General features: G+C 40.6%; 1 protein-coding gene across 1 annotated transcript in view; it reads right to left on the bottom strand.

Annotated features, from left to right (window-relative positions):
* Positions 1-24,962, bottom strand: part of CACHD1 (cache domain containing 1) — a 203,066-nt gene that overhangs the window by 52,790 nt on the left and 125,314 nt on the right. The window contains exons 4-7 of the mRNA XM_055305410.1: positions 21,931-22,037; positions 4,978-5,104; positions 1,967-2,111; positions 885-1,101 (exon numbers count right to left, since the gene is read on the bottom strand). Of these exons, the coding sequence (XP_055161385.1) occupies positions 885-1,101; positions 1,967-2,111; positions 4,978-5,104; positions 21,931-22,037 (596 nt within the window). The remainder of the gene's footprint in view (positions 1-884; positions 1,102-1,966; positions 2,112-4,977; positions 5,105-21,930; positions 22,038-24,962) is intronic.

Here is a 24,962-nt window from a genome sequence, read left to right as displayed (position 1 = left end):
CCCATGGAATAGTCTGCATGGTCATAAGTGTACATTGTTTTAAGCTGCTATTAAATTCGTAGTAACTTGTTGTGTTCAAACACAAACAAATACGCCATCTGCCATCATTAGTTATAACAATTCCAGTAGCTTCTGTCTTTCATGGCCTCATCATGTGCCAGTCACTGTGCTTTACATTCATCGATGTTGTGTTAGTTTTAATGCAGACACACTGAAAAGCTTAGAAATATAATCTTAAAGTTTACCTCAATAGGATACATTCATTAAAAAAAAATCCTACAAATATTCAAATATAAAAGGGAAAATGACATAGATTCCTTTCTGTAGTTTCAAAGCATATGTCTTATTTCAAATATCCTTTCCTTCAGTTTAGCATGCATCCTAATTCCAGATTTTCTTTAATACATGAAAATTAAATTAGAGTGCCTTTGTACATTTGAAGGGCCGTGCTCATCTAAATGACAGCTGGTTACAAGAAGGATGGATCAAGGCAAGAATCCCACAGCCTGTTTACGGACACATGCACACCAGCACACATCCACTCTCAAGTAACGAGGAGGAAAGGCCAACAATTAGCATTAAAAAGGATGTGGATATTCCCCTGGGAAGTAAATGGGGCTATGTCCGTTATTAAGGGGCAGGAAGAAGAGACTCTGATAGTGCAAAAATCGTGCAAGCCAAGTACCTTTGATTGGAAAAGATGAGAAAATCCAGTGAGGTCCTAGGACTAGATGACCATTATGACAACACATAAAAATTTTATCTGGGGTCAATTTAAAAAAAAAAAAAATCCCCCTAGATGTAGTTGTGTGATCCATTTACAATGTATTCCTATTCCTGTCCTTTATCTATTAGTTTTAAGTCTTCCAAGAGAGTGCACTTACTTGCTTGGAACTTTGTGTTATTGTTTGTGCTTCGAATCAGCTGAAATGCCTTTTGAAATCCAACCGCGTGCTGGGTAGGACTGTCCAGAGACTTGACACTGCTAACGAAGGTGGACATTTTCCTCTTGGTCTCGCTGGTGGCTGGAGACAGGAATGTCTTATAGCACTGGTCAAGTGAGCACGTCCGGACTGTGTCTGCCACAGTCAGCACAGAGATCTGGAGGAGAGAAAAAGAAACCTTGCTATGTTAACATGTGTAGGGTTTTTCGTTTTTTTTTGTTTGTTTGTTTTGTTTTGTTTTAATATTCTGGAAGAGCCCAAGGACTGAGATGGCCTATAGAACAGTTGCTGAGAGTTTAAAAATAAATGCCTGGAGGCATAAATCTATCAAATTTGAAAAGGATTAGTTAAGGATTGGTGAGGGGGAGGGACTCTAGAGTTTGTTTCTTGTTCCCAGATGAAGTCAGCATAATGGTGTTCATCTATAACATGAAGAATGACTATTTCATGCAGAGAGAAATCTTAGGACTAACCGTCTTGGTTTTCCAACTGGAAGTGGGAGTGCGCACAAAGGCATGAAGTGTGTGTTTTAAGCAACTAGATTAGTCAGTAAAACCTTAGGAGTTAGAAAAGTCAAAATGTTGAAGCAGAAAATGTCCACAGGCAATAGATTATCATTAGCTGTAAACACACCCGTCTCTGAGCTATCCTAGAGATTAGTAAACCTCTAGAAACCATCCCTTATCCCTCACCTCTCATAAATCTTGAGATAAACTCAGGCCATACACCAGCCTCCACACCCTTGTCCTTCTCCTCAGCATAACTTCCAGGGTGAAAGCCACAGCTAACTGGAAGCCTTGATAGGAGCCATGAATGAAGTACAAGACTCGGCTTGGTGGGGGTGATTTTAAAAGAGCCAAAATCAGCAGCTGTTTCCCCAAATGCTAGAATAAAAACAAAACTGCTCTCTTTTCCCCATAGTTGTTTTAAATATGGATTTAAAACTATGTATCATAAAACACAAGGTACTTTACAAAAGACATTCAAGGCAGAGTCAATGACATGGGAGTCACTGAGGGTACCTTGTCGTGCTCATCGATGGCACTGAGGATGACCCGGGCAGCGTCCTTGGCGATCTGAAGCTGGGTGTCTGTGACGGAAGCCCCGTGATCCAGGATCACGACTATGTGCTTGGACTGTGGCCGGACTGTGGAGACGTAGATAGGTCTAGAAGGGGGAAGAAGCTTTCTGGGGTCAGTCCTGATTTAGGTAAAAAGGACCTCAACCTAACGCAGCTGTAAACACTACAGATGTGCAGGCATTTGGTGCCTATATGTTTTCCCAGCGATGGCACAAGAATGGAGAGATCAGCTGCAAGGAGAAAGGCTACTGGCGCACTGAAAATACGACCTCGAGACAACAGCATGTGTCTGTAGAACAGGGATTGGTACCTTAAATCTCCCAAAGGTTAAGACAACTGGGAGGAGGTTATAAGAAGCTGACCTTTTGGAGGTGCCTTAGTTGCCTCAGTTGGTGGAGCACATGACTCTTGATCTTGGAGTTGTGGGTTTGAGCTCCACATTGGGTAGAGAGATTACTTAAATCTTAAAAAGGGGGGGGCAGTAAATCCTTTGGGAGACTGGCCTTTTTCACACACTTGAAAGTCCACACTCGTAGCTGTATGTGGTGATGCTGTTCAAGGTTACCCAAAGTTCGGCTACAGAAAATGGAACTGGTGGCCTCTGAGACTGCAGAGAGCATAAGAGAGAGAAGAGGGCCTACTTGCCAGTGCTGGGTCTGCAGACATACAGAGTGGGGCTTTGCTAAAACGGAGGCGGCCTGTCATCTGTGAACATGCTGAGCAGCTTTGAATAGCAGGTTTGGTTTCTCTCTCCCCAGACAAAGGCTACTGCTTAAGAGGGCCCTTTCCTTTCTGTACTGAACCAATTCACACAGGTCAGCCACCAAAAGGCCCCTTATCTGAGCATTTAAAACCATGCCATCAAATTTGTCCAAGCCTGTGATAGCCACTCTTCTTGCCAGGTTTTTGTTTGCCAACATTCAGAAAAGGGGGTGGAAGGAGGGTGGGGAAGGTCCAAAGAAGAAATGCCTCCCATGAAAAGCAGCCTTCTGCTCATGTGCAGTACAGGAAGGTTTGTGAGAAAGGCTTTAATGAGGTCTCCCTTCACAGTTTTAAAGCTGGAACAAATTAGTCGGAGCTTAAGAAAGCAAATCAGCCTCAAGAGAATTCTCTCCTTTACTGACACCCCTAAAACACTAGTTTTTTTCTATGAAATGTTAGATGCCAGTGGACTCAAAAAAGTCTGGGCACAAATTAAGAAAGAAAGGCAAAATACCCAAACCCCCCAAAAAACAAAAACAACCCCCCCCAAAAAAAAACCCCAAGAAATGCCACAAACTCTTGAAATCTGGCCAAGTTTACACTTTTGTTCTCAAGCCAAAAGTCCTACATGAACACTGAAGTACTGCTTTATTTTCACCAGTTGATACCATTAAGCCAGTAGGGAGATGGAAATAAAAAGAATCTAGGAGAGATGGCTACAGAAATAAAAGACAGAATGGAAAAGAATGAAATCTGACTATCCCAACACTGACAACCATGTCAAATATTGAACTTTTTTTAGGTCCTCCAAGCAAGGTGAATTAAAAAAAAAAAAAAAGGCATAGCTCTTTTCTAACTCAACCCACATCAATGAAAAGCAGGATGTATGTTTCACATTGCCTGCCACAGAAAGTTGTTAAGAAACTGTTTTGGAGGGATTCATAAATAGTAACATTAAATGTATAATCTGGGAATTGGTCTCCACAGCATGATTGGTATCCACTGGTTCCTTTCTCGTGTATTCTGAAAACCCACTCCACTTCAAAAGATGTGGAAGACTTGCAAAGGCCTCAGAGGAAAGCAGTGAGGGCAAGTCAAGAGAAAAGAACAGCAATCTATGAGGAAAGGAACCTGGACTATTTAGCCAAGGGAAGAGTGTTGAGGGTTGGTGTAATGCATATTCAGGGTGGGTATGGATGAAACTTTCCAAGTGTAGGTGAGTGTTTATCTGTGACAAGGTCCTGCTTGCCCTTTTGTACTTTCCCTCATTAGGTGAATCATTAAGAGCAGCATGCCATCTGATCTAGCTTCTTAGAAATACAAATTAGATGGTTCATGGTGTCTTTGGCCTCTCCTGAATGAGCCAGACCAGAAACAAGGTCATGGTTTCCGGTCCAGTCTCTCGACACTTAGATCTTCATCAGGATGTCTAGGGAGGGAACTGAAGAAACCGTATCAACGACACAAAGGTCTTTCTAGGAAAAGCACAGTAGAATTTTCCTTGGGGAAAATTTTAGATATGATTTAAAGTAAAGATAAAGAGAGGCTAAAGTGATGGTTACTTTAAACTCTAAAAAATGGCATGAAAAATGAACATCTCCCACTAGCTCCAGATTTTATGGCATCAAACATCTGACACTGCAAAGGGAAATTGTAAGGATTCAAAGGGGAAGTATCTTTGCCTAAGGTGTTCTGTAAATTGATGAGTCTTGTCATACAAATTAGCTCACCATTACTGCCCTTCTGGCTAAGCGGTACAAACTCCAGTCATTTCCGTGAGAAGAACAGGATGTTAACGGTCTTCAATCCAATGTGTTCTGGGCAACCTTAAAACTTCTAGTAGCATGTAAATTTCAAAAAGATGGCCAAGCACATTATCAACAGAAAGGAAAGCTGGGAATCACAAAGTCCACTCTGAGAGGCTCCGAGTCTTCTAGGGCTGCACTTAAGGAGAAAGTTTTATCATTCCTGTCTCACCAATGCCTGAACCTCAAAACAACTTGGGTGCCTCCAACAATTTCTTTAAGTACCCTTCTTTGGCTTGTTAGAAAGTATAGAGAAGCTCTGGGCTTTATCATTGGCCCTTCCTAGCACTTCCACATCCACCTATGCTCAATGGTGAAATCATTCCAAAACAGGCTTCTGAAACCACAGTCTGGAGGCAGAGCCATATGTGTATATGAGGAGTCTCTCTTTCATACAGATCACTCTTAAGCAGTAATTAAAACTTTAGCAAGTGAGTCAACGTACCTACTGCGATGCTCATAGCTGCCCTTACACCGGAACTTGTGTGCTGGGAAAACGGTGAAAATCCCTTCTTCCGAACTGAAATACTGCCACTTAATTCCAGGGTTGGATTTCAGGTTGTCTGCAAGAACTGGAGGAGTGGGGAAAAGGAAATATAACCAACAAATCCACAGGTGCAGGCAGGCACCACTCTTTAGGCATCTGTTTTGCATAAACTGCTTGTAGTATGAAGAAATCCCACTCGATCTCAGGCTGTAAATTTTCCGCTAAACATTTTCTTTCTGTCCTTTAAAAAATACTCATGAACAGAAAAATGTAATGAATGCTTCAGTCAAGGGAAGCTATTATTCTTAACACTGTATGGTGATGCTATATGTCCTGGAATATTTTTCCAGCGTGAATGATTTCATCTGCACTGGTCTCTCCCCTCAGTAGGTTGGCCCCTGTTGGACCACTGTATACTTGCTGGCTTGGGGTACGTTAACTGTGGAAAACAGTGACATTAATAGGTCTAGTCTCCAGAGGGACTAGACCTGTGACCCTGATCTTGCTCACTCCACAATGAGGAAATTAGCATAGATGGTACTTGAAAGGTCAGAACCATCATCATTCTGTAAGAGTTCACAGAATCATTCCAATGTGCCAGCAGTGGGATATAAAGGCTTTCCTTCATGTTTTCTCATTTAGCACATGAAACAACTGTAGGATGAAGGTGGTATTATTATTTCCTACTGTGGAGTTTAGAAAATACACTCAGAGAGCTTAAAGGACTTGTCTAAGGTATCACCCATAAATGGCCAAGTTGGGACTCAAGCCTGGCTGTCCTAGCTCCTCTGTTCCCACCAACCATGCAGTATTGCCTCCCTTCCTACTAGATACACTGCATCCCGGCCACTGATCTGCAGCGGGAGTGGCAGCCACCTTACCCTGAGCTGTCCTGTTCCCAAACCTCCATGAAGTCATTCTTATCCTCTCCCACAAGCAGAGTTCTCTGCCTTCTCTGATGCCCTTCCACTCTGTTCCCCCGCCGAATCAGTCATGGAGGACACATTTACTATGGGTAGTGCCCTGCTTTACATGCTGTGAGATACACACACAGCTGAGCCAAAGACAAGCCTTATGTACTAACTGATATGCCAGGAGACTTCTATAGTGGGAAACAAACGGAAAGCCATTCAGTGGGAGGAGGAGCCTGGGCAAAAGCAAAAAGCAAGCTCTGAAGGCCACGCAGCCATCCTTGAGCCCGGCTCAGAGGTCGGCAAACTTCTGTGAGGGCTGCAGAGTAAAGAACTCTGGCTTTGTTGACCACGCAGGCTTTGTTGCAACCCACCCAACTGTGCTGCTGTAGTGCCAAAGTGGCCAAGGACATGCCGTTTTGTCTTGTGCCCATACAGTTTATCTACAATCGGTGGCAAGCTGGATCTGGTGAGTGGGCCTTTGATTTTAGTGCTGGTCCTCTGAACACACCATGTGAAATGCACTATGTGGAGGACTTAAAAGCATGTTCGGTGTCTCACGCCGTTAGTAATTACCCTGCCAAACAGACACAGAGAAAGGGTAGCAGATCTTATCCATGAAAATCTAGGAGCAACAAAGAATTCTCCCCAAGTTACAGACGAAGAACCCAGCTGAGTCTTCTGGCCTCCCGGAGGTTTCACAGGGAGTAAGACGGCAGTCAAGTGTGTGTGACCGCAACACCGGTCCCCACTGCACTCCTGCGCAACCTTAGCAAGGGCAACACCTGGACCAGTGTGACCACTCTCTCCCCTGGGACCTACGGCTGACGTGCATGCAGGGAAACACGGAGGCAGCCTTCTCTCTGAGGGTCTGAAACCTTCACCTTGATCTCATGTAAGCGCTGTTCTTCGGGCAGCCCTGCCAACCCTGCAGTAACCGGCAAACACTGCCTTTGGAAAGTAAAGCTCGATGACCTCATTTAAAAGTAACATCTGTAACAATAAACAGGCTACAGTGAGACTGTTAAAAGGGGAGCCTATGAGAGCAAGAATGTTTTAAAAATAAATCAGAATTCATACAGTGCATGATACATTTAGTCTCACCAGAGAAGATCATTCTGGTTCCTTATAATCATTCCAGCACTATATTCCAGCATCAGTATAAGGCAAGGTTCCTCAAGCCCTCCTGCTGAGAACTCCTTTGGCATCTGATGAAATTTCATCCATTATTTGGTACTAGTAGAAGATGATGAATAGGATGGTAACAAGGACCCCAGGGCCCAGAAGCAATCTATCACTGTAGTGTGCACCCCAAGTGGGCCCCTCTCTGACCTAGATATTGGAGGTGAAGGACGGCCCTATTTTCCACATAGGCACAGGCAACCCCATTCTTTAGGAGTCAGTGAGGTGTTCGGGCCACTGGATAACTTGGGCTGGGGTCCTGCATGCTCACTCTGTCCTCAGCAATACTGGATGCTGTCCAGGAAAAGGCTAGGCATACATCCAGCCTGTTGGCCCACAACGCACAGCATTAGGCTTTAAGCTATCAACAGGAAGGGCCTGTGTTTGTCTCAACTGCTCTGCACATCTACCTCAGACAGACACACGTGAAGGTGGCAATGAACGGCTTTGTCCTCACTCCAAGCTCATCTCCAAGATAGAAGCTACCACACCCTCTGAAATTCTCCAGCATCTCACCTCTCCCACCTTCTAGTTAGTGTTATCATTGTTCTGGGCAACTTTTCACTCTTCCAGCCCTAGATTCTGAGATTTGTGAGGGCGAGATCTGGGCCTGAGTCAGCTCTGCACCTGGAGCAGAGGTGCTCGGTTCTTTTCAAGTGAAGGCACAGGCTCCGTGAGAGCTGTGGGGTTGGTGTCCCGAGCGCCTGGGCTGGGAGGGTCTGCTCAGAAGTAGTGTTTCTCAACCTTTTGTGATACTTTTGTTTAATAAATTATAAAATCTTACTCTAATGCCAAATTCAGTTGAAAATAAATATGGTGATTCAATCAAAACAGAGCAATGATAATTCTAAATAGGTTTTAAAATGATCGACACTCTGATCTCCCAACACTACTGCCGATATAATAGGTACAGAAATAGGTAAAGGGAAAGAGAGAAAAGGCCTGCTTGTCTGATGGTTTCAGGGGACTATACATGTCAAAATATATCAATTGTATATATTACACATGTGAAGTTTATTGCATATCAATGATGTCTCAAAAGGATTGATTTGATGGTAGAACAGTGAAAATTTACTGAGTACCACATAAACTAGTTCTATATATGGTGTGCTGCTTTTTGTAATTACTTTATGAGTTTGTTGTTATACTCATTTTATAGATGCAGAATCAAGGCCCAAGTCATGGTTTGACCTAGGTGTGTCTGCCTCCAAAGCCCTTGCTCTTTCAGCTACGGTGCAACCACAAGGTCACTAAATACATGTTGGATGAATTAGCAATCACTAGATAAGCACACAGAGTATTTTTGGAGAAGCAAAATAAATATATAAATACGTTGGTGTTTTTTAATCAAAATAATCAGCTGCATTAGTTTGTAATGACACAGTGTAAATAAATGCAGTTAAGAAGACACTTGACAGAAAAAAATTGAAGGAAGACATAGGCTAAAGTGAGCATTTAATCTTGTAAGAAAAACCAAATGGTGCAACTGCTTAAAGGGGCACACACCAGCTGAAGAGTCCAATGTCATGGGGTTCACCAGTGACCCCACAGGCTGGCTTAACTGGCAAATACCACAGACATATACACTGTAGCTCAGAAAGCAGACTCAAGTTAAATATAGAACTCATGACTCTGAGTGACACCAAACCATAAAAAGCATATCTTAGATAATAGGAGTTTTAATGGGACTGAGAAACTATACTGCTGAGAACTCTTAATTATTCTGAAGGTGTTCGACCAACTGGAGAGGTCTTTCACTGTCAGAGTGAATGAACATAAGAAAGCCAGCTGGACAAAGTCCCAATGCTGTTCTGTACTTTCTATTTAATTTGGGTTGGCACTTAGGAACTAGAAGGAAGACCCTGATAAATCAGAATGGACTGGGAGTAGGGAGCCATGGGTTTTGGTCCCATCTCTAAGACTGGCAAGCTCTCTGACCTTAAATTTATTCACTATACAGAATCCAAAGGCATCTTTCTAAAATGGAAATCAAATCTCACCTAAAATCCTTCAGAGGTTTCCCATTGTGCTACAGCTAGCATTAAATCCAAACCCAATAAGGCCCTACACCATCTGGCCCCTTCCTACTCTCCAACCTCACTTCTACCCTCCTTCAACTCACTCACTACACTGTACATCAAGAGCTATTTCCTTCAGTTCTGCACACATGCCGATCTCTCCATACAAGGTGATCCTTAGACTTGAAATCAGTCTTTTTACTTTCTCAGAGAGATCTTCCCTGGCCACCCTTGATTATTATCCTAATAGCACCCAGTATTGTCTTTCAAAGCAAAGATTGGTAATGGCCAGTGTATTGATTTTTGTAGCGATGTTTCATGTCTCCCATGAAGACTTACTGCAGACTCCATCAGGGCAGAAGCCAAATCCTGAGCCAAGTTCACCACATTCCCAAAGCCTGGTGCATGCCTGGTTTTTAGGATGCACTGAGTCAGTAACTGCTAGATGAGCCAGTGAGTGACAACCTTGGCCAAGGCTCATCACCTCTGTCCCCCATGAGATTTCATAATTTCCTCATCTCTATTCTCTGAGTAATGGATTTGGACAAGGTATCTTCAAAGACCCTCTAGAAACCAAAGAGAAGAAGGGTAAAGAATGAAAGTCAACAGTAAGGAACGAAGTACAAAGATTCGCAACTAGAAAGGACAAATTTCTACCTAGCTTTGATCAAGTTTATGCAAAAAGAAAAAAAGTGTGTGTGTGTGGGGGGGGGGGAGTATTCTTACTTCCTAGTAACTTAGAATAACTTAGTAGGTCAGCACTAAGAGATTGTTATTATTGACCCAAGACTAAACAAAATGTCCAAACAGTACCAGGAAATGTTTAGACAGAATGACAGAAAACTTTCTAATCGGCCTTTAACAAATGAGGAAGTACCTGTGAAAACTCCTTGTTCTTTAAAGGCAAGTTCTGCTCCTCTGGTTTCCTATGTAACCTTCAACAAATTTACTATTTTTCTCTTATAGTTCCCATGCTAATTCTAACGAAGACAAACAATTTCACCATACCTATTGGCTTATTTTTCTTCGCCACAATACACAACCTGTAGTTGGAAAAGCAGCTTTAAAAATGTGGCTTTTGGGGCGTGGCCCACTGGCTCAGTTGGCAGAGCATGAAACTCGATCTCGGGGATCATGAGTTTGAGCTCCATATTGGAAGAAGAATTTACTTTAAAAAAATGTGCCTTTCCCCTTCTCAGGCATTCTTTATTTCCCATTTATTTGAGTCTCAAGATTTGCCTGGATAGTATAATATAGTGTCTGTGGAAAATTCTAACATATGGGCCCCAGATCCCCTGGCCCCCAAATATTTCCCTTCCAATTTCACCATCTACATCTGACCAGTTCTTAGATCAGCCTCTCTAGTCAAAACAAAACCATGTCCCCAACCTCCTTGCCTGCCCTCTTTAATGCTAAACCACCAGATTGATCAGAGACAGAGACAGATTACAAATTGCTTATAGCTGGGTTGTGACTTTGTTTTTTCCTGACAATATTATCCACCAAAGGTAGAAACACAAAATGCTCTATAGGAGAGAACTTGTTGCCTTCCACCTCAAGGAACTCTGGCCTTTCTGATGCCCAGCCCAATACTACTCAGCAAAACACATAAAGCTATGTACCTCCCACACCTTGCAAAATATAAAATACAAGAGCTGTCCTAAATACACAGAATGACAGACACACAAAAACACAAACATTCCCCCAAAAGACCAGAAATTACGTAGCACCTTTCTGTAGTATTCTGTGCAACAGCAATCATTTTGGAGTGGAATAAAATAAACATTTTGAGGGCTCTCAGCAAAATTTCTGGCATTATACCGTATATCACACCTTCCAAGTCCTACTCCTAGCTCACATCCAGAGCATCATTTTATCACACATTTTATCATGCTCTATTTCATGGATCCTCAGGAAATGCTTACAATTTTCAGGAGTGGTAGGCATATTGAATATTTGACTATGTACCAAGCATTTTGCTATGTCTTTTATATATATTATCTCAGTTAATTTTTTTTTAAGATTTTATTTATTCATTCATGAGAGACAGAGAGAGAGAGAGAGGCAGAGACATAAGCAGACGGAGAAGCAGGCTCCATGCAGGGAGCCTGATGTGGGACTCAATCCCGGGACTCCTGGATCACACCCTGGGCTGAAGGCAGGTGCTGAACTGCTGAGCCACCCAGGGATCCCCTATCTCAGTTAATTCTTATAACAACCTTTTGAGGTAGGTTTATTATTCAGGAAACCAAGGTTAATTTTCCCTCTAATTGTATATGATAGCTAGGCAAGAGCTGGAATAGGTGGAGCTTTACCAAGGAGATATTATTCCCGTTTTATAGCTAAACATATTCTGGCTCAGAAAGGGAAGAGTGACTTAAGCTCCGACCCTTGAATGGGATCTAGATCATATATAGCCCAGTAATTCTTCTACCACAATGACCATGCTAGCTAAAACCTGTTGTCAAAGTTAGATTAAATGACAACTGGCTCAGATAATCCCACTGTACTTACATTGGTCTAATACTAAGGAGAGAACATACTCAAATCTCAGGCTTCTGCTTCAAGCTCACAACAGTTTATGTCCATTCTAGATTATCTACATAATGCAAAAATAATCATTCCATTATGTCCTTGATTCATTTAAGACAGCTCAATTTAAGTCATGGGCTCAGAGAATCCAGAATAAACTTCTGGGGCAATCCAAAATCAGTATAGGATCTACTACTCTCTATCCTCTTCTTTTTAATAGATTACTCCCAGAGGATCCAAAGATCCAGGTGATCTCCAAATATTCATGGAAGGGGTAAGATAAATTTAACAGAGTTCTCAAAGCCTGGCTGATCATTATAATCAGCTTTTGAAACCTATAAATTCCCAAAACTTTACCAAGCCAATATTCTGAGTTGCCAAGTCTGGGTTGGGGATCAAAGAATAGGTATTTTTTGACAAAGCACTCCAGAGGACTCTGATGATCAGCCAAATTTGGGACAACTGGACCAAGACATTTAATTCCATTGTCCCATCCATTTCCTTAGTTTTACTTTTTTCCTCCACTGTTTTAGCATATAATCATTTTTAAGTTTTCCTAACTTAAAAAATGATTATCAATAAAAATATATAAATAAATAAAATAATAAATAAATATAATAAATAAAACTCTTCCTTTACCCTATTTCTTCCCTATGTTATCAGGGACCTTTCTCCTTTTTCTCAGCCAAGTAATTTGGAAGAGTGGTCTACACAGATTCTCCGTTTCCTGTCATCTCATTTATCCCTCATCTAGTCATTTTGCCTATGCCATCATCACCTCTCTCTAATCCCACTTTTGGATTTACGTGTAATAGTCTACTCCAGTTTTCTCCTTCTCCCAGGCCAAATATGCTTCCATTCATTTTCCACAAAACTCTCTTGCTTGCACTGCTTAAAATCTGTCACTTGGTTAACTTCAAACTAAAAAACAAACCAAACAAAAACCAAACCCAAACCAAACTCCTCAGGGTCATATACAAGTAGTTAAAATCTGGCTTAGCACTACCTTCATTTACTGTTACCACTGCCCTCTTCCACAATGATCCTGGATTGTAGTGGCTGCACTTTTTATAGATTTCTAATTGGGAGATATACTTAACACAGGCATATCACCTGGATAATTCCTATGGTCTTTTAAGGCGCATCTCAACCTTACAATCTGGGTCAAGTGCCCTTGCTTATCTTTATCAGTAACAACACTTAGCATGGTAATGGTAGTTGTCTGTTGATTTTCTCCCTCTCTTCATTCCCCTTGATACATACATATAATACAATTAGGTTGTGAGCTCTGAGGATAAAACCTCTGTCTTGATTATCTTGGTGTCTGCTACAGTAACGGCCTTATAGAGGTTATTTGAGAGAAGCTCTTTATGAGAAACTACAAGGAGGGAGTCATGGTTGGTTCTGGGTCTCAAGCTTCAGTGACCTGTAAAATGAAGGTTTTTTTTTTTTTTAAGATTTAAAAAAAAAAAAAACTATTCATGAGAGACACAGAGACATAGGCAGAGGGAGAAACAGCTCCCTTCAGGGAGCCCACTGTGGGACTCCATCCCAGGACCCCGGGATCACAACCTGAGCCAAAGGCAGACACTCAACCACTGAGCCACCCAAGTGCCCCAATGAAGCCGCTGTTAATGGACATACAGAACACGGGTGGAGGAGGAGGTTTGGGTTGAAAGGGTAGAAGAGTATGGGTTTGATTTTAGACATAAAGAGTTTGAAGTATCATAGCCAGAATACAGGGATGGAGACACTCCTTTGTCCTAAGCTTCTATGGTAGGAAGCTCACTAGACTAGGAGTCAGGACATAATGTTTAGTCATCTCAACACGATTTGTTGTCTGACTTTAGGTAGATCAGTTAACATCTGTGGGCCTGTTTCTCATCCATAAAATAGAGTGGATATATATCTTTGATATCTATGGTAAGACAAAAATATTAAATGGTTTATGAAGTGCTAAGAAGTAACAGATTGATTTTCTTGTGTACATTGTGTATTTGGATTCAGCATAGTTTGGATCATGCAAATGCAGGATGGTATCATTCATATGCATAGCCTGTGTCACCCTATATACCTGAGATATTTATGTATGCTAATTTGCTGTGAAACTAAAGAAACCATCTCATTTATTCCTCATCTAGTCGTTTTGCCTATGCCATGGCCACCTCTTTCTAATCCCACTTTTGGATTTACATGTAATAGTCTTGCAAGCTACCCTGCAAGCAAATCACAATCAATTCTTTTCTTTCCTAAGGTCCTTCAAAATTCTTGGTCCTTCCACTATAAAAATGAAACAGAAACACAAAATTCTAGTTTCATTCATTCATCAATAAGTATTTGCTGTGTACCTGCTATGGGCAGGTCACTATATTGGGAACTTGACATACAAAAAATAAATTAAAAAGGGATGCCTGGGTGGCTCAGTCAGTGAAGTGTCTGCCTTCGACTCAGGTCATGATCCCAGCGTCAGGGGATCCAGCCCAGCATCCAGCTCCCTGTTCAGTGGGGTATCTGCCTTCTTCCTCTCCCCATTCCCCACTTGGACTCTCTCTAGTTCTCACTCTCTCAAATAATTAAATAATCATTTAAAAATTAATTAAAAAGAACAGAGGGTCAGCATAAAAACTGAAATTTCTAAGAATGTACCACAGAATAAAATGATAAAGAAGAGAGAGTTGTGCCAACCCAATTCTGAATGACCACCCCAACCTCTCAACTCCCTTGGAGGTGGCTGAGGACCTCACCTCAGCCTGACTGGTCCCACCCCTCAATCCTGCTTCCTTTCCTCTCTCCATAGGCTGCCAGTCTCCATCTCAAAGTGTGGGCCTAGTAAACTCAACCAGTACAACCGACAAAGAATTCTACCGGTGAAAGTCAGGCAAGATGACAAGGAATTTGGGCCCTGAGGAATGAGCAATATTTTATGAGTCAGAGGAGGTAGGCACTATATTCTGGGATAAAACAGTCACAGGAGTGAAAGCATGGAGGAGTGACAGATTAAGGATTCGAAGAAATGAAAGCTACCCCGAGGGCAGGAGGAAGGGGAAAAGAAGATGGCATTGAAAGGCCTCCACCTTTATCTTACAGGTGAGCCACCAGAGGTTTTTCAGAAATGGAGTTATAGAGCAGATATTTGCAAAATACCTACAGTATGCAGGATATATTGAAAAAAAGAATAAAAGCAGGGAAAACTTTCGGGAGGTTTCTGTATTAATTCATCTTCTAGAAAGGTCTACAAAGATCTAGGTTTATGGAATTAATAGTGCAGAAGACAAAAGGGATTCAAGACACATCTCTGAACTATGGACTGTGAGCCAGGCTGCCCCTTCAATGAAGAGGGGACAATGACACCTATGTCACAAGTCAGCATGGCGACGAGAAGGGCACATGGTAAATGCCTAGTGAGGTGACTTGTACATAGTAAATACTTAACAAATACTCACTCACACTCTCATTTGATCACTGACTTAAGAGAAGTTAAATCTGTTAAAACTTGGAGAAGTAGTGGGTTGAAAAACGTGAGGAAATAGTCCCAATATAACCAGGATGGAGGTACTGCTAATCGGGATAGCGAGCCCAGCTGGGAGAGAGGTTTAGAGAAAAGTTTGTTTTAATTTTTGAGGTAGCTACAGAATCATCACAGAGACATGTGTCTTAAAGTTGGTTACTCAATACATAAGCTCAAATAGGCCATGGCTGAAGAGAGATTTGGAATTCCTCAGCATGTGGTAGGAGCTGAGGTGCTGGCTAAATTGAGAATATTTGGGGAGATAACATTTATAAGTGGGGGAAGGTGGTTAAGAGAGGACCTGTGGGGACATCTACCTGAGGAGAAAGGAGCTTAAGAAGAAAAATGAAAAGGTCTGAGCAGAGAAGAGGATAAATGCCACAGAACAATTTCATGGAAGCCAAAGGATGATAGAACTTCAAAACAGAAATTTACCTGTCAACTACTACACAGGGGTCAGGGAAACTGTGGAGGGGTCACTTGGAATCCTTCCAGAAGGAGTGATACAGTGAAAAATTGGGACAATCTGAATGGTGAACTGGAGTAGACGGATTAATTCAAGGATGTTCTACAATCATTCCCACCAGGATCTACAAGTAAATTTATTTACATATATACAAAGGAACGTTCAAGATACATTTCTTAACTAAAGCCAAACCAGGCTATATCCAATATGATATGTATTATGAGAGAATATATGAGGATATGTGTGACTAATAAAATCTTCTGAAATCAGTATAGTAGTGTTGCTGTGACAAAATATAAAAAAGACTAGACTTTGAAGTAGCTTGCATTATAGGAATAGAACAAAGGAATACTTAATTTTGTGTATATGTGTGACACACACACACACACACACAAATATATACTGAATCATATAGCCTCAATAATCTGGATTTCTAAGTAACTGAATAGTTTTTAGGTGTTATACAGATAATTACCACATCTGTGATGACACTAATGCAATCACAAAACTGGGGAAAATAGGCATAAAAATAAACTAGAAATTCCTAGGTTGGTTGATTTTTATTCTTTTATTTTAGGTTTTTAGGAAGAACATAGCTTTTCACTGCATTGGCATTAGCATATTGAATAGATAATTTTCATGACATTTTAAAGAAGGGAGAAAAACCTACAACACAGAGCCAATCTTTGTCATTCACAGAAGGAAGTGATGAAGCCATTGAAACTAGCAGCAGTCTCCAGCCTCCAGTGCCCACCTGTACCTCCTGCAGCATTTACCGTTGTAACATGACTTACAGATGCCCCTTACACCCCGTGAATCCCATTTCTCAATGTAGACTGCAACACTACCAAGATCGAAGTTTGCAACTTCAAATGATGTCTTTAAATCAAACACAATAAAGAAAGTCCAGGCACTTTTTCTTTTGGCAAGAAAGACTAACTCCCACTCCACTCACCTCCATTGCATAACTCAAGAGAGCAAGAGGCAACTTTCCTTGGACTCTTCAAATAAATTCTCTTTAGGGATCAGGCTACGCACAAGAAAATAGCTCAGCAGGAATTAAAAAAAAGAGAGAGGGAGGGAGGGAGGGAAACTAGGGATAAAAGCAGGAAGGAACCTGAACAAAACATTATCAGCACCATAATGTAACGTGTGCACTGTCAAATGCTAGTTGCTTGAATGGAATCAGGGACAAGGAGTCAACATGGAAAGTTGAGATCTGGCATGGTTTAAGAAAAAGAATACATGAGTGTGTTGGATGGATGGACACATGACCTAGTTTTGGGTAAATGAAGCTAAGAATGGTTTACAATTTATGGGAGTCTGTTTCCAGCTAGTCTGAAAGGCAACCTGAAACTGTGTTATCAATTAGGGACCCATTGATGGATTATATACAGTCTGAAACAGCCTGAGGCTGGACATCTTACAGATGTAAATATCAGACATGTAATAGCCCACGAAATACATTAATTCTTCTCTGAAAGGGGGCATGAGCTGGAGAGGAGGAAAAGGGGGAGCTCTGAGGTTACCCTCCAGCATCTACCACTCCTCTTATATTACAAATGACTGCTCAAGAATGTGGACTTTGGGATGCAGCCACTGGCTTGGTGGAATGTCACACAACTTCAAATACAAGCAAGTCAGTTCTCAAATACCTGAACACTGTCAAAAACTGCTTGTAAATCTAGCTATGCCATCTACGCTGAGAACAACTCATTAGGTAGGATGTTATACTTGAGATGTGCTTTTAGAAACAGCAAAATTCAAGATCTGATGATCTTTAACCATATACCTCTGCCCTCACCATCTTCTTTCTCCCCTCCTAATTTTTCAACCTCTCTCTCCCTTCACAGATAACTACTGTAATGAAACAGCATTTTGTCAGGATTCCCAATTACATGTGCAGCTGAGTTCTGCTCTAAAACCTCATTTATAGATGACAAACTTAGTGTATATAAAAGGTCTTCAATGCCTCTTCTTCCTCTGGCTTACTCTTGGCTGATGATCTTGCTTCCTAAGTCTCTGAGAAAACAAAATCACTACGAAGGGGAAGTCTCCGCATTCCCTACACTACATGGATCATTATGGGGATCGCTGTACACTTGCTCTTCCTTCTCTCCTCTTATTAAGAACGAACAGTGTTTTTGGACCTTCTCACTGGAATTGCACCATCTCTTGCCTAATCAAGAAAAAGGCTCCAATAATTGTCTCCCCTATTGCTTCTGGGTTTTGCTTTCCTCTACTGGATCATTCCCTTGGTACATAACCTTGCTGTAATTTCTTTCCTCTACTGGATCATTCCCTTGGCACATAACCTTGCTGTAATTTCTCTTAATTTAAAAACACCCTCGGGACTCCACATGGCCCTCCAGGTTTCAACAAACTTTGGGATTTTTCTTTCTTTTTTTTTTTTAAGATTTTATTTATTTATTCATGAGAGATACACACACACACACACACACACACAGAGAGAGAGAGAGAGAGAGAGAGAGAGAGAGATGAGAGAGAGAGAGAGAGAGAGAGAGAGAGAGGCAGAGACACAGGCAGAGGGAGAAGCAGGCTCCATGCAGGGAGCCTGACACGGGACTCGATCCCGGGTCCCCAGGATCATGCCCTGGGCTGAAGGTGGCGCTAAACCGCTGAGCCACCCAGGCTGCCCACTGGGATTTAATATAGTTTCCTGCTCTTCTCATCCCTTCTTAAGAGCTTGAACCAACCAGGATCAGCCTGTCATTCTATTCTACCAAACAGTCCTTGTCAAGATCATCAATGACCTCCATGTTCCTAAATCCAGTGTCTGCTTTCTTAGCCTTCATCATACTGGGCCTACTTAATCCAGTTGATCTCTTCTGGCTTCTTGAAATACTTTTTTTCACTTGGATTCAAGAAGATGGCTCTCTTGGTTCTACCAGATTGACTTCCTTCTCAGATTCCTTCACTGTAACCTCTTCAATTCAGTGACCTTTACATGGTAAAGCATCCCAAGACTCAGTCCTGAACCTCTTCTCTTTTACTCACAGCCACTTGCTAGGTGATCTTTTGGGTCTCATGATTTCTTACCTATACACAATGAATCTCAAATCTCAATCTGGAGTCTGACCCATTCCCCAGACTTGTATATTCGATTTGTGATTATCGAATGTGTATCTCAAATTTCACTTTTCTAAATCTGAAACGCTGATTTCCTGCTTGCCACTGGTATTCCCCACCCTGATAAACGGCAACTCTGTCCTTGTTGACAAGGCCAAATATCTTGGAAGTCCTTCCCAGTTCTTCTCTTCCTCTCACATATTCTCCCCCACCCTCATTCAATTCATCAGCAAATCCTAATGGTTTTACCTGCAAAACCTATTCAAAATCCAATCTCTTCTCACCACTGCCTCTGTTACTACACTATGAGCCACTGCCATCTGCCACCTGGATTTTGGAATAACCTCTTAAATGGTTTCCTGGCTTCCACCATTGCCTTGCTATAATCTATTCTTGTCACAGCAGTTCATAAACCTTTTAACCTAAGTCAAATCATGACTCTGGATAAGCCCTTTTTGCTCCTTGCCCCCACCTCTCCTCCACCATGACCTCTATTCATAGCAAAAGCTAAAGTCCTTCTAAGGGCCAGTAAAGTCAGGTTCTTGGTAACCTGGCCCCCAACTGCCTCTCTGGTCTCATCTTCTACGGTCAATCCTTGTTCACTGAATCACAGTTATACTGGCCTTCTTGCTGAGCACACTGAACATTCTCCTAACTCAAACCCTTTGCCTGGATACATTTCTTCCAGTTATTCTTATGGTTTTACAACCCCACTTATTCAGATCTCACTGATGAGTCCTTTTATAAAGTAATAAGACTCCTTCTCCCTTCTTTCTCCCTCCCTTCCCCTCCCATCCCATTCCATTCCCCCCGCCGCCAGCCAAAAGTACCATTATGTCTTATCCCTGTGTTACTTTTCCTCCATAACATTCATCATCAGATATATGTATATTTACGTGTCCTTTTGTTTAAGATTTATGTTTCCTGGCTCCTGGAATGTAAGCTCTTTGCTTTCTTTATAACTGACCTAGGATAAAGGAAAGTGTTTACCACTACTTGATAGGTGTACAATAGGACTATTAATGATGGAGATTTCAATAATACACAGATTTCAATAATACACTCATTATTAGAAACAATGAATAGATACAAAACAAGGCAATGAGGATGGAGCCCTGGCTGCAGCAGCTTCCAGATCCTCCAAGGTCTGGCCTACCAAGGTGAAGGATCGTGGCAGGACAGCATCGCTCTGGTTCCCAAATAAGCATGCACCATCCTCATGTGGCCCCAGCCTACACCTTATTATTGTCCCAATTATACAGTCAGAGGGTAATGGAGCTTTGTCTAGAACCCTGACATCCAATTGAGGATCTATTGTCATATTCATATTACGAAAAGTACCGTCTACCAGAAAGAAGTGAAAATATATTGGGAGGTAGTAATTCCTTCTTGCTTTATTTTCCCCTGGTTATAAAAGCAATGCATGCTTAGTTTAAAATTAAGAAAACTGGGGTGTCTAGGTGGCTTAGTCAGTTAAGCATCTGTCTTTGTCTCAGGTCATGATCCCAGAGTCCTGGGATTGAGACCCATGCCAGGATCCTTGCTCAGTGGGGAGCCTGCTTCTCCCTCTGCTGCTGCTCTTCCTTGCTCATTCTCCTTTCTCAAATACATAAAATATTAAAAAATGTATGAAAATTGATAAGTAAAAATACCTATTCCATCACTAAAAGATAACAATTAACATTTATGTGTCAGCCCTTATAGATCTTATGTATGTAAAGAAGGAATGGGCTATATTTTTTCCTTATTAATTCAAATAGCCAGAAGTGAACATATACTATAAAAATATTGGCTCAAATCATGATCTCATGGGTCATGGGATCAACTCCCCTTTTGAGCTCTGCCCCTCCACCCCCATGCACAAACTTTATCTCTCTAATAAATAATTTTTTTAAAAATTGCTATTTCAAGCTCCAGTCTTCAGACCCAGCAGTGTGTCTTGTGTTACTAAGCATAACTGAGGGAAAGAGGTAAGCACTGAATTTGAGAACTAGAAAACTCAAGTTCTAGCTCTGTGCTCTGTGCCAGCTATGGAATCTTCCATAATTCATTTACCCTGCCCATTCCATGTCCTTCTGTACTCTTATTTTTTTTATGAAAAATATTTTCAATTGAGCTTCTTTTCTAGTAGTTAACCACATCTACTCCTGCTCCAGATGGCCTCTAAATTCCCTAATAACTAAAAACAAAACAAAACCTGAATCCGTTACATATTAGTCTATATATACCTGGCATATTTAGGTTGACCATTTAGCCAGCAGCTAGACTTTTAATATCCTTAAGCGATATTAAGCTACAGTTCTTTCCTTCCAGATTTACTAGATTACCAGGTTTGTGTATACAACTCCCAAAGGCTACAATTCTCCCCATGGGCCATGACTGGATGGGGCTCTAAAAGTAAATATTTTGTTCCTTCAGGGTTTACATGTCTGCAAGAGATCTGGAATTTGGGAAATACAGTTCTTCATATTTAAGATTATATCCTTAATTTTCCAGTAATAAGAGAAGTCGTAGGATCCTTCTGAGCCTCAGATTTGAGGATTAAAACCAGTAGGTCATCTCTAAAGAGATTTCCAGCTCTTAAAAGGGAAGCTTTTTGGTTCTGACGCCCACCAATCAACAAGTGTGCGTAGCAAGACAAGTAGAGACATAAAGACTGGAAAACCATGACAAGAAAGCAGAGATACCAAATCTCTTTGGAACTACACATAACTATATATACAGGTACCCTAGTAGTTATTACTACTGCATATGACTAAGTTTTAATAAAACTGAGAACAATGCTCAGCTTCAATATATAGCACCCTGCACTGTTTATTAGTAGAAATGCTCCCTTACCATTCTTCCCAAAACAAATTAAAAATTACAAATAGGGAATACAAATTCAATACTTTTTAATGCAAAGGTAGCTGGGTCTCTAAAATAACCATTAAAATAATAAATGTAAAACTCCTAATGAACAAGATAATGGATTGAAGAGCCGAGCCATATGCATACTATATAATAAAAACTCAGTACAGGTCAGCTGGATTTTCTTTTTCCTTTCCTTCTTTTGAGTGTCAACTTCCCAGAAAGAAATACCTAATTTTAGGTATATGATATTTTCTCTTCAAATCTTAAGGGGAAAAAATCTAAAGCAATACATTTATTCAACTTGAATGTGGTGGAATATAGTTCATCTTTATAAACCAAGAGATTACTGACCTGAATTTAAATCTCGTCCTGGATTGAAGGCTCGGCTATTAACAGTAGTAGAAAGTCGATCGCAACTAATTGTTCTAGATACATTGGTATTAAAGTTCCCATCAAATCTGAAACAATAGAAGAGAATTAGCAATATTTATTTAAGTGGTTATTAAATTAAAACCAAACCAATAAAATAATTGATATCATATATGAAATAAAGCAACTCATAATAAACAGCAAATTGTTATTTAGACTTTAAATATTGAAAAAAAATCATTTCAGAACAGTATGGGAAAAAATATATGCTTCTAGAAGGCTTTAGAAATCAAGTTCAGTCTAAAGAGATAAAAATAACCATCCTTTGATCCAATTCTCGCTGCAATGAATTTGAGTCAGGTACTATCAATAAAATCATACAGAAAATAAATTTGACAAAATTCAGACTTAAGCTATGATGTTATATATGAAACAATTCTTTAAATTAAAAACCAGTGACTAAGAACAAAAATAGTAAGTAGCGAAGGCAAAAGAATGTTTGTGGAGGAGGCAACACCTAGACTTTGATTCCCTGCTCTGTCGCTATTAAATGTGTGACTCTCAGCAAACTTCAACTTGTTTTTTTTTTTTTTTTTTTTTTTTTTTTTTTTTGTAACCTAAGGAAGAAAATTTTTAAAAAGTGAGAGAGATAGGGCAGCCCGGGTCGCTCAGCAGTTTAGCGCCACCTTCAGCACAGGGTGTGATCCTGGAGTCCCGGGATCAAGTCTCACATCGGGCTCCCTGCATGGAGCCTGCTTCTCCCTCTGCCTGTGTCTCTGCACCAGCCCCCCCTCTAGTTCTGTGTGTCTCTCTCATGAATAAATAAAATCTTTAAAGAAAAAAAAAGAGAGAGAGATAAATTTCCTCTCATGGTATAGAACACACAGTTAGCATCTTCTGGATTATAATGTAAAAAAGGTCACAGTCTTTTTGATTTCCAATGAAGTGGAATGCTAGGAGTAGGGCTAGAACATCACTAGTACCCTGACTAGTTGCTGATAAATAAATAATAGTGTAATCAGGATCCATATCCTAGAGCAAACAATCTGCAACAAAGTAAAAAGAAAATGCACCATCTCAATCATATACAGTCCCTATGAGTATTTTTTCCTACGAGTATTTTTTAAGTAAACTTAATTCAGAAGTAACAAAAGCAAAAAAATCTTAAATTTCTAAATAGCTCATTTAGGATTTTATAAACTGAAAAGACTCACGAATTTTTAAGAGTTCCCCAACCAAATTAACTTAAGCTGAAATTAGGGTTTTTAAAATGTGTAGCTCAGCTTATAAATACCATTGATGAAATTCCATTTATGCAGAGAAGCTATACGACCTAGAAGAAACACTCCTAAAAATCAAGATCCACTTGGTTATTCACATGAGCTTTGATTAATGTCAATCACATCTCAATATATAAAAATTACTACGTTGAACTGATTGTATAAGCAAGGGGACTAGGTCTTCACATGGTGTGTTGGGTTCCAAAATGAAAGTTTTGCTTGAATACTTATCATCTTGCAGGAAGAGGTAACTGGATTTTAAGAGAACTTTAGTTCAGCCTCCAACCCAGTACAGGATTCTATCAACGCTATCAATTGTGCTGCCAAGGACACATTTGCTTTACCAACGTGGTTGCTCTTCCTTGGACCTGCTCCAATTTGTCTAGACAGGAGACTGCTGCCTCAAAAGCCACAGATGGAGAGAAAAGAAGAAATTAATACATCAGCAGCTGCATGTGTACAAGCAGGCAAAGCAACATAATCTCACCATCCCTCTCTTGTAGCATTTGAATATCTGTATAGCAAGAGTGGTGCTATACAAGGAATTCACTTGCTCTCCTTGCTCTGTATAGCCATGTTATGCCAATTCCCTCACATACTTTTTAATAAAAGACTATAGAATATTTAGGCTTGTGGGCTGGCTATATAGTCTCTATCACACTGCTACAACTCTGCCACTGTAGTGTGCAACCAACAAGCATTTACAAAAGAATGAGTATGGCTGTGTTCCAATAAAACTTAATTAATTTTCAAAAATAGGCAGTGTGCCAGACTTGCTTTACTACCCTGGGCCCAGATCAGGGCAATCCAAGAAAATTCTCTGAAATGACAAAAATGTATTATTTTTGTAATGTCCAATATAGTAGCTACACATGGCTACTAAGCATTTGAAATGTAGCTAATACAACTTAGACACTAAATTTTTAAGTTTTTAATTTCGGTTAATATACCAAATTTTCTATGTTGTACAATTTTATCTTAAATGTAAATCATCACTGAATAGTGGTTACCATATTGGACAAGTATAATTCTGTAAATTTCTCTTGATTATTTACCCAGTCATCCTTCAGGTCTCTCTATTCACTTACTATTCTCCCAGGAAGTCCCATCCTGATTGTGGATGATTTCTCATTCTGTATCACTCCATCTTCTCTCAAAGTGTATGCCATAATTTTTAATTTGTCTTCATTTGAGTATTTTCACGGGTGGATTTTTATCACTATATGAATAGACAAGATCTCCTTGAAGGCAGGCACCACGTCTTGTTGGTTTTGTGTACTACTATGTATATGTGACACAGCATTCTTGTCAAACCAGGCATTCCTATTCACTGATTTTCTTTCTTTCTTTTTTTTTTTTTTTAATGAACATCCATGGTGCCAATGCCTAGCCTTGTTCTAGGCTCCCCAGTAGGCTCTGGAAGTCCAAACAAAAGAGGACCGTAATTTAGATGAATGGTTCGTGATTCCTGAAAGACTAGCCATATCAGAATCACCTGAGATGCATGTTGGAATGCAGATTCCTGGGATCTACCCTGGAAGAGTCTGATTTACTGAGTCTGAGGGAAGGTCCAGGAATCTGACTTTGGCAGGCTCTCCAGAAAGGAGGAACCCACCAATACTGTCATATAGATTTCTTTAGAAATAAAGCAGTAGGGTGGCTTTCTGTGTAAACACAGGTACTTCAAAGTATGCCTCAAAAACAATAGGCCTCAAAGACAGAATGTCTTCCAGT

Source organism: Nyctereutes procyonoides, unplaced genomic scaffold (genome assembly GCF_905146905.1).
Source record: "Nyctereutes procyonoides isolate TBG_1078 unplaced genomic scaffold, NYPRO_anot_genome, whole genome shotgun sequence".
NCBI lineage: Eukaryota > Metazoa > Chordata > Mammalia > Carnivora > Canidae > Nyctereutes > Nyctereutes procyonoides.
The sequence above is the reverse complement of the archived record's forward strand: the minus strand, read 5'-3'. Positions and strand labels throughout refer to the sequence as shown.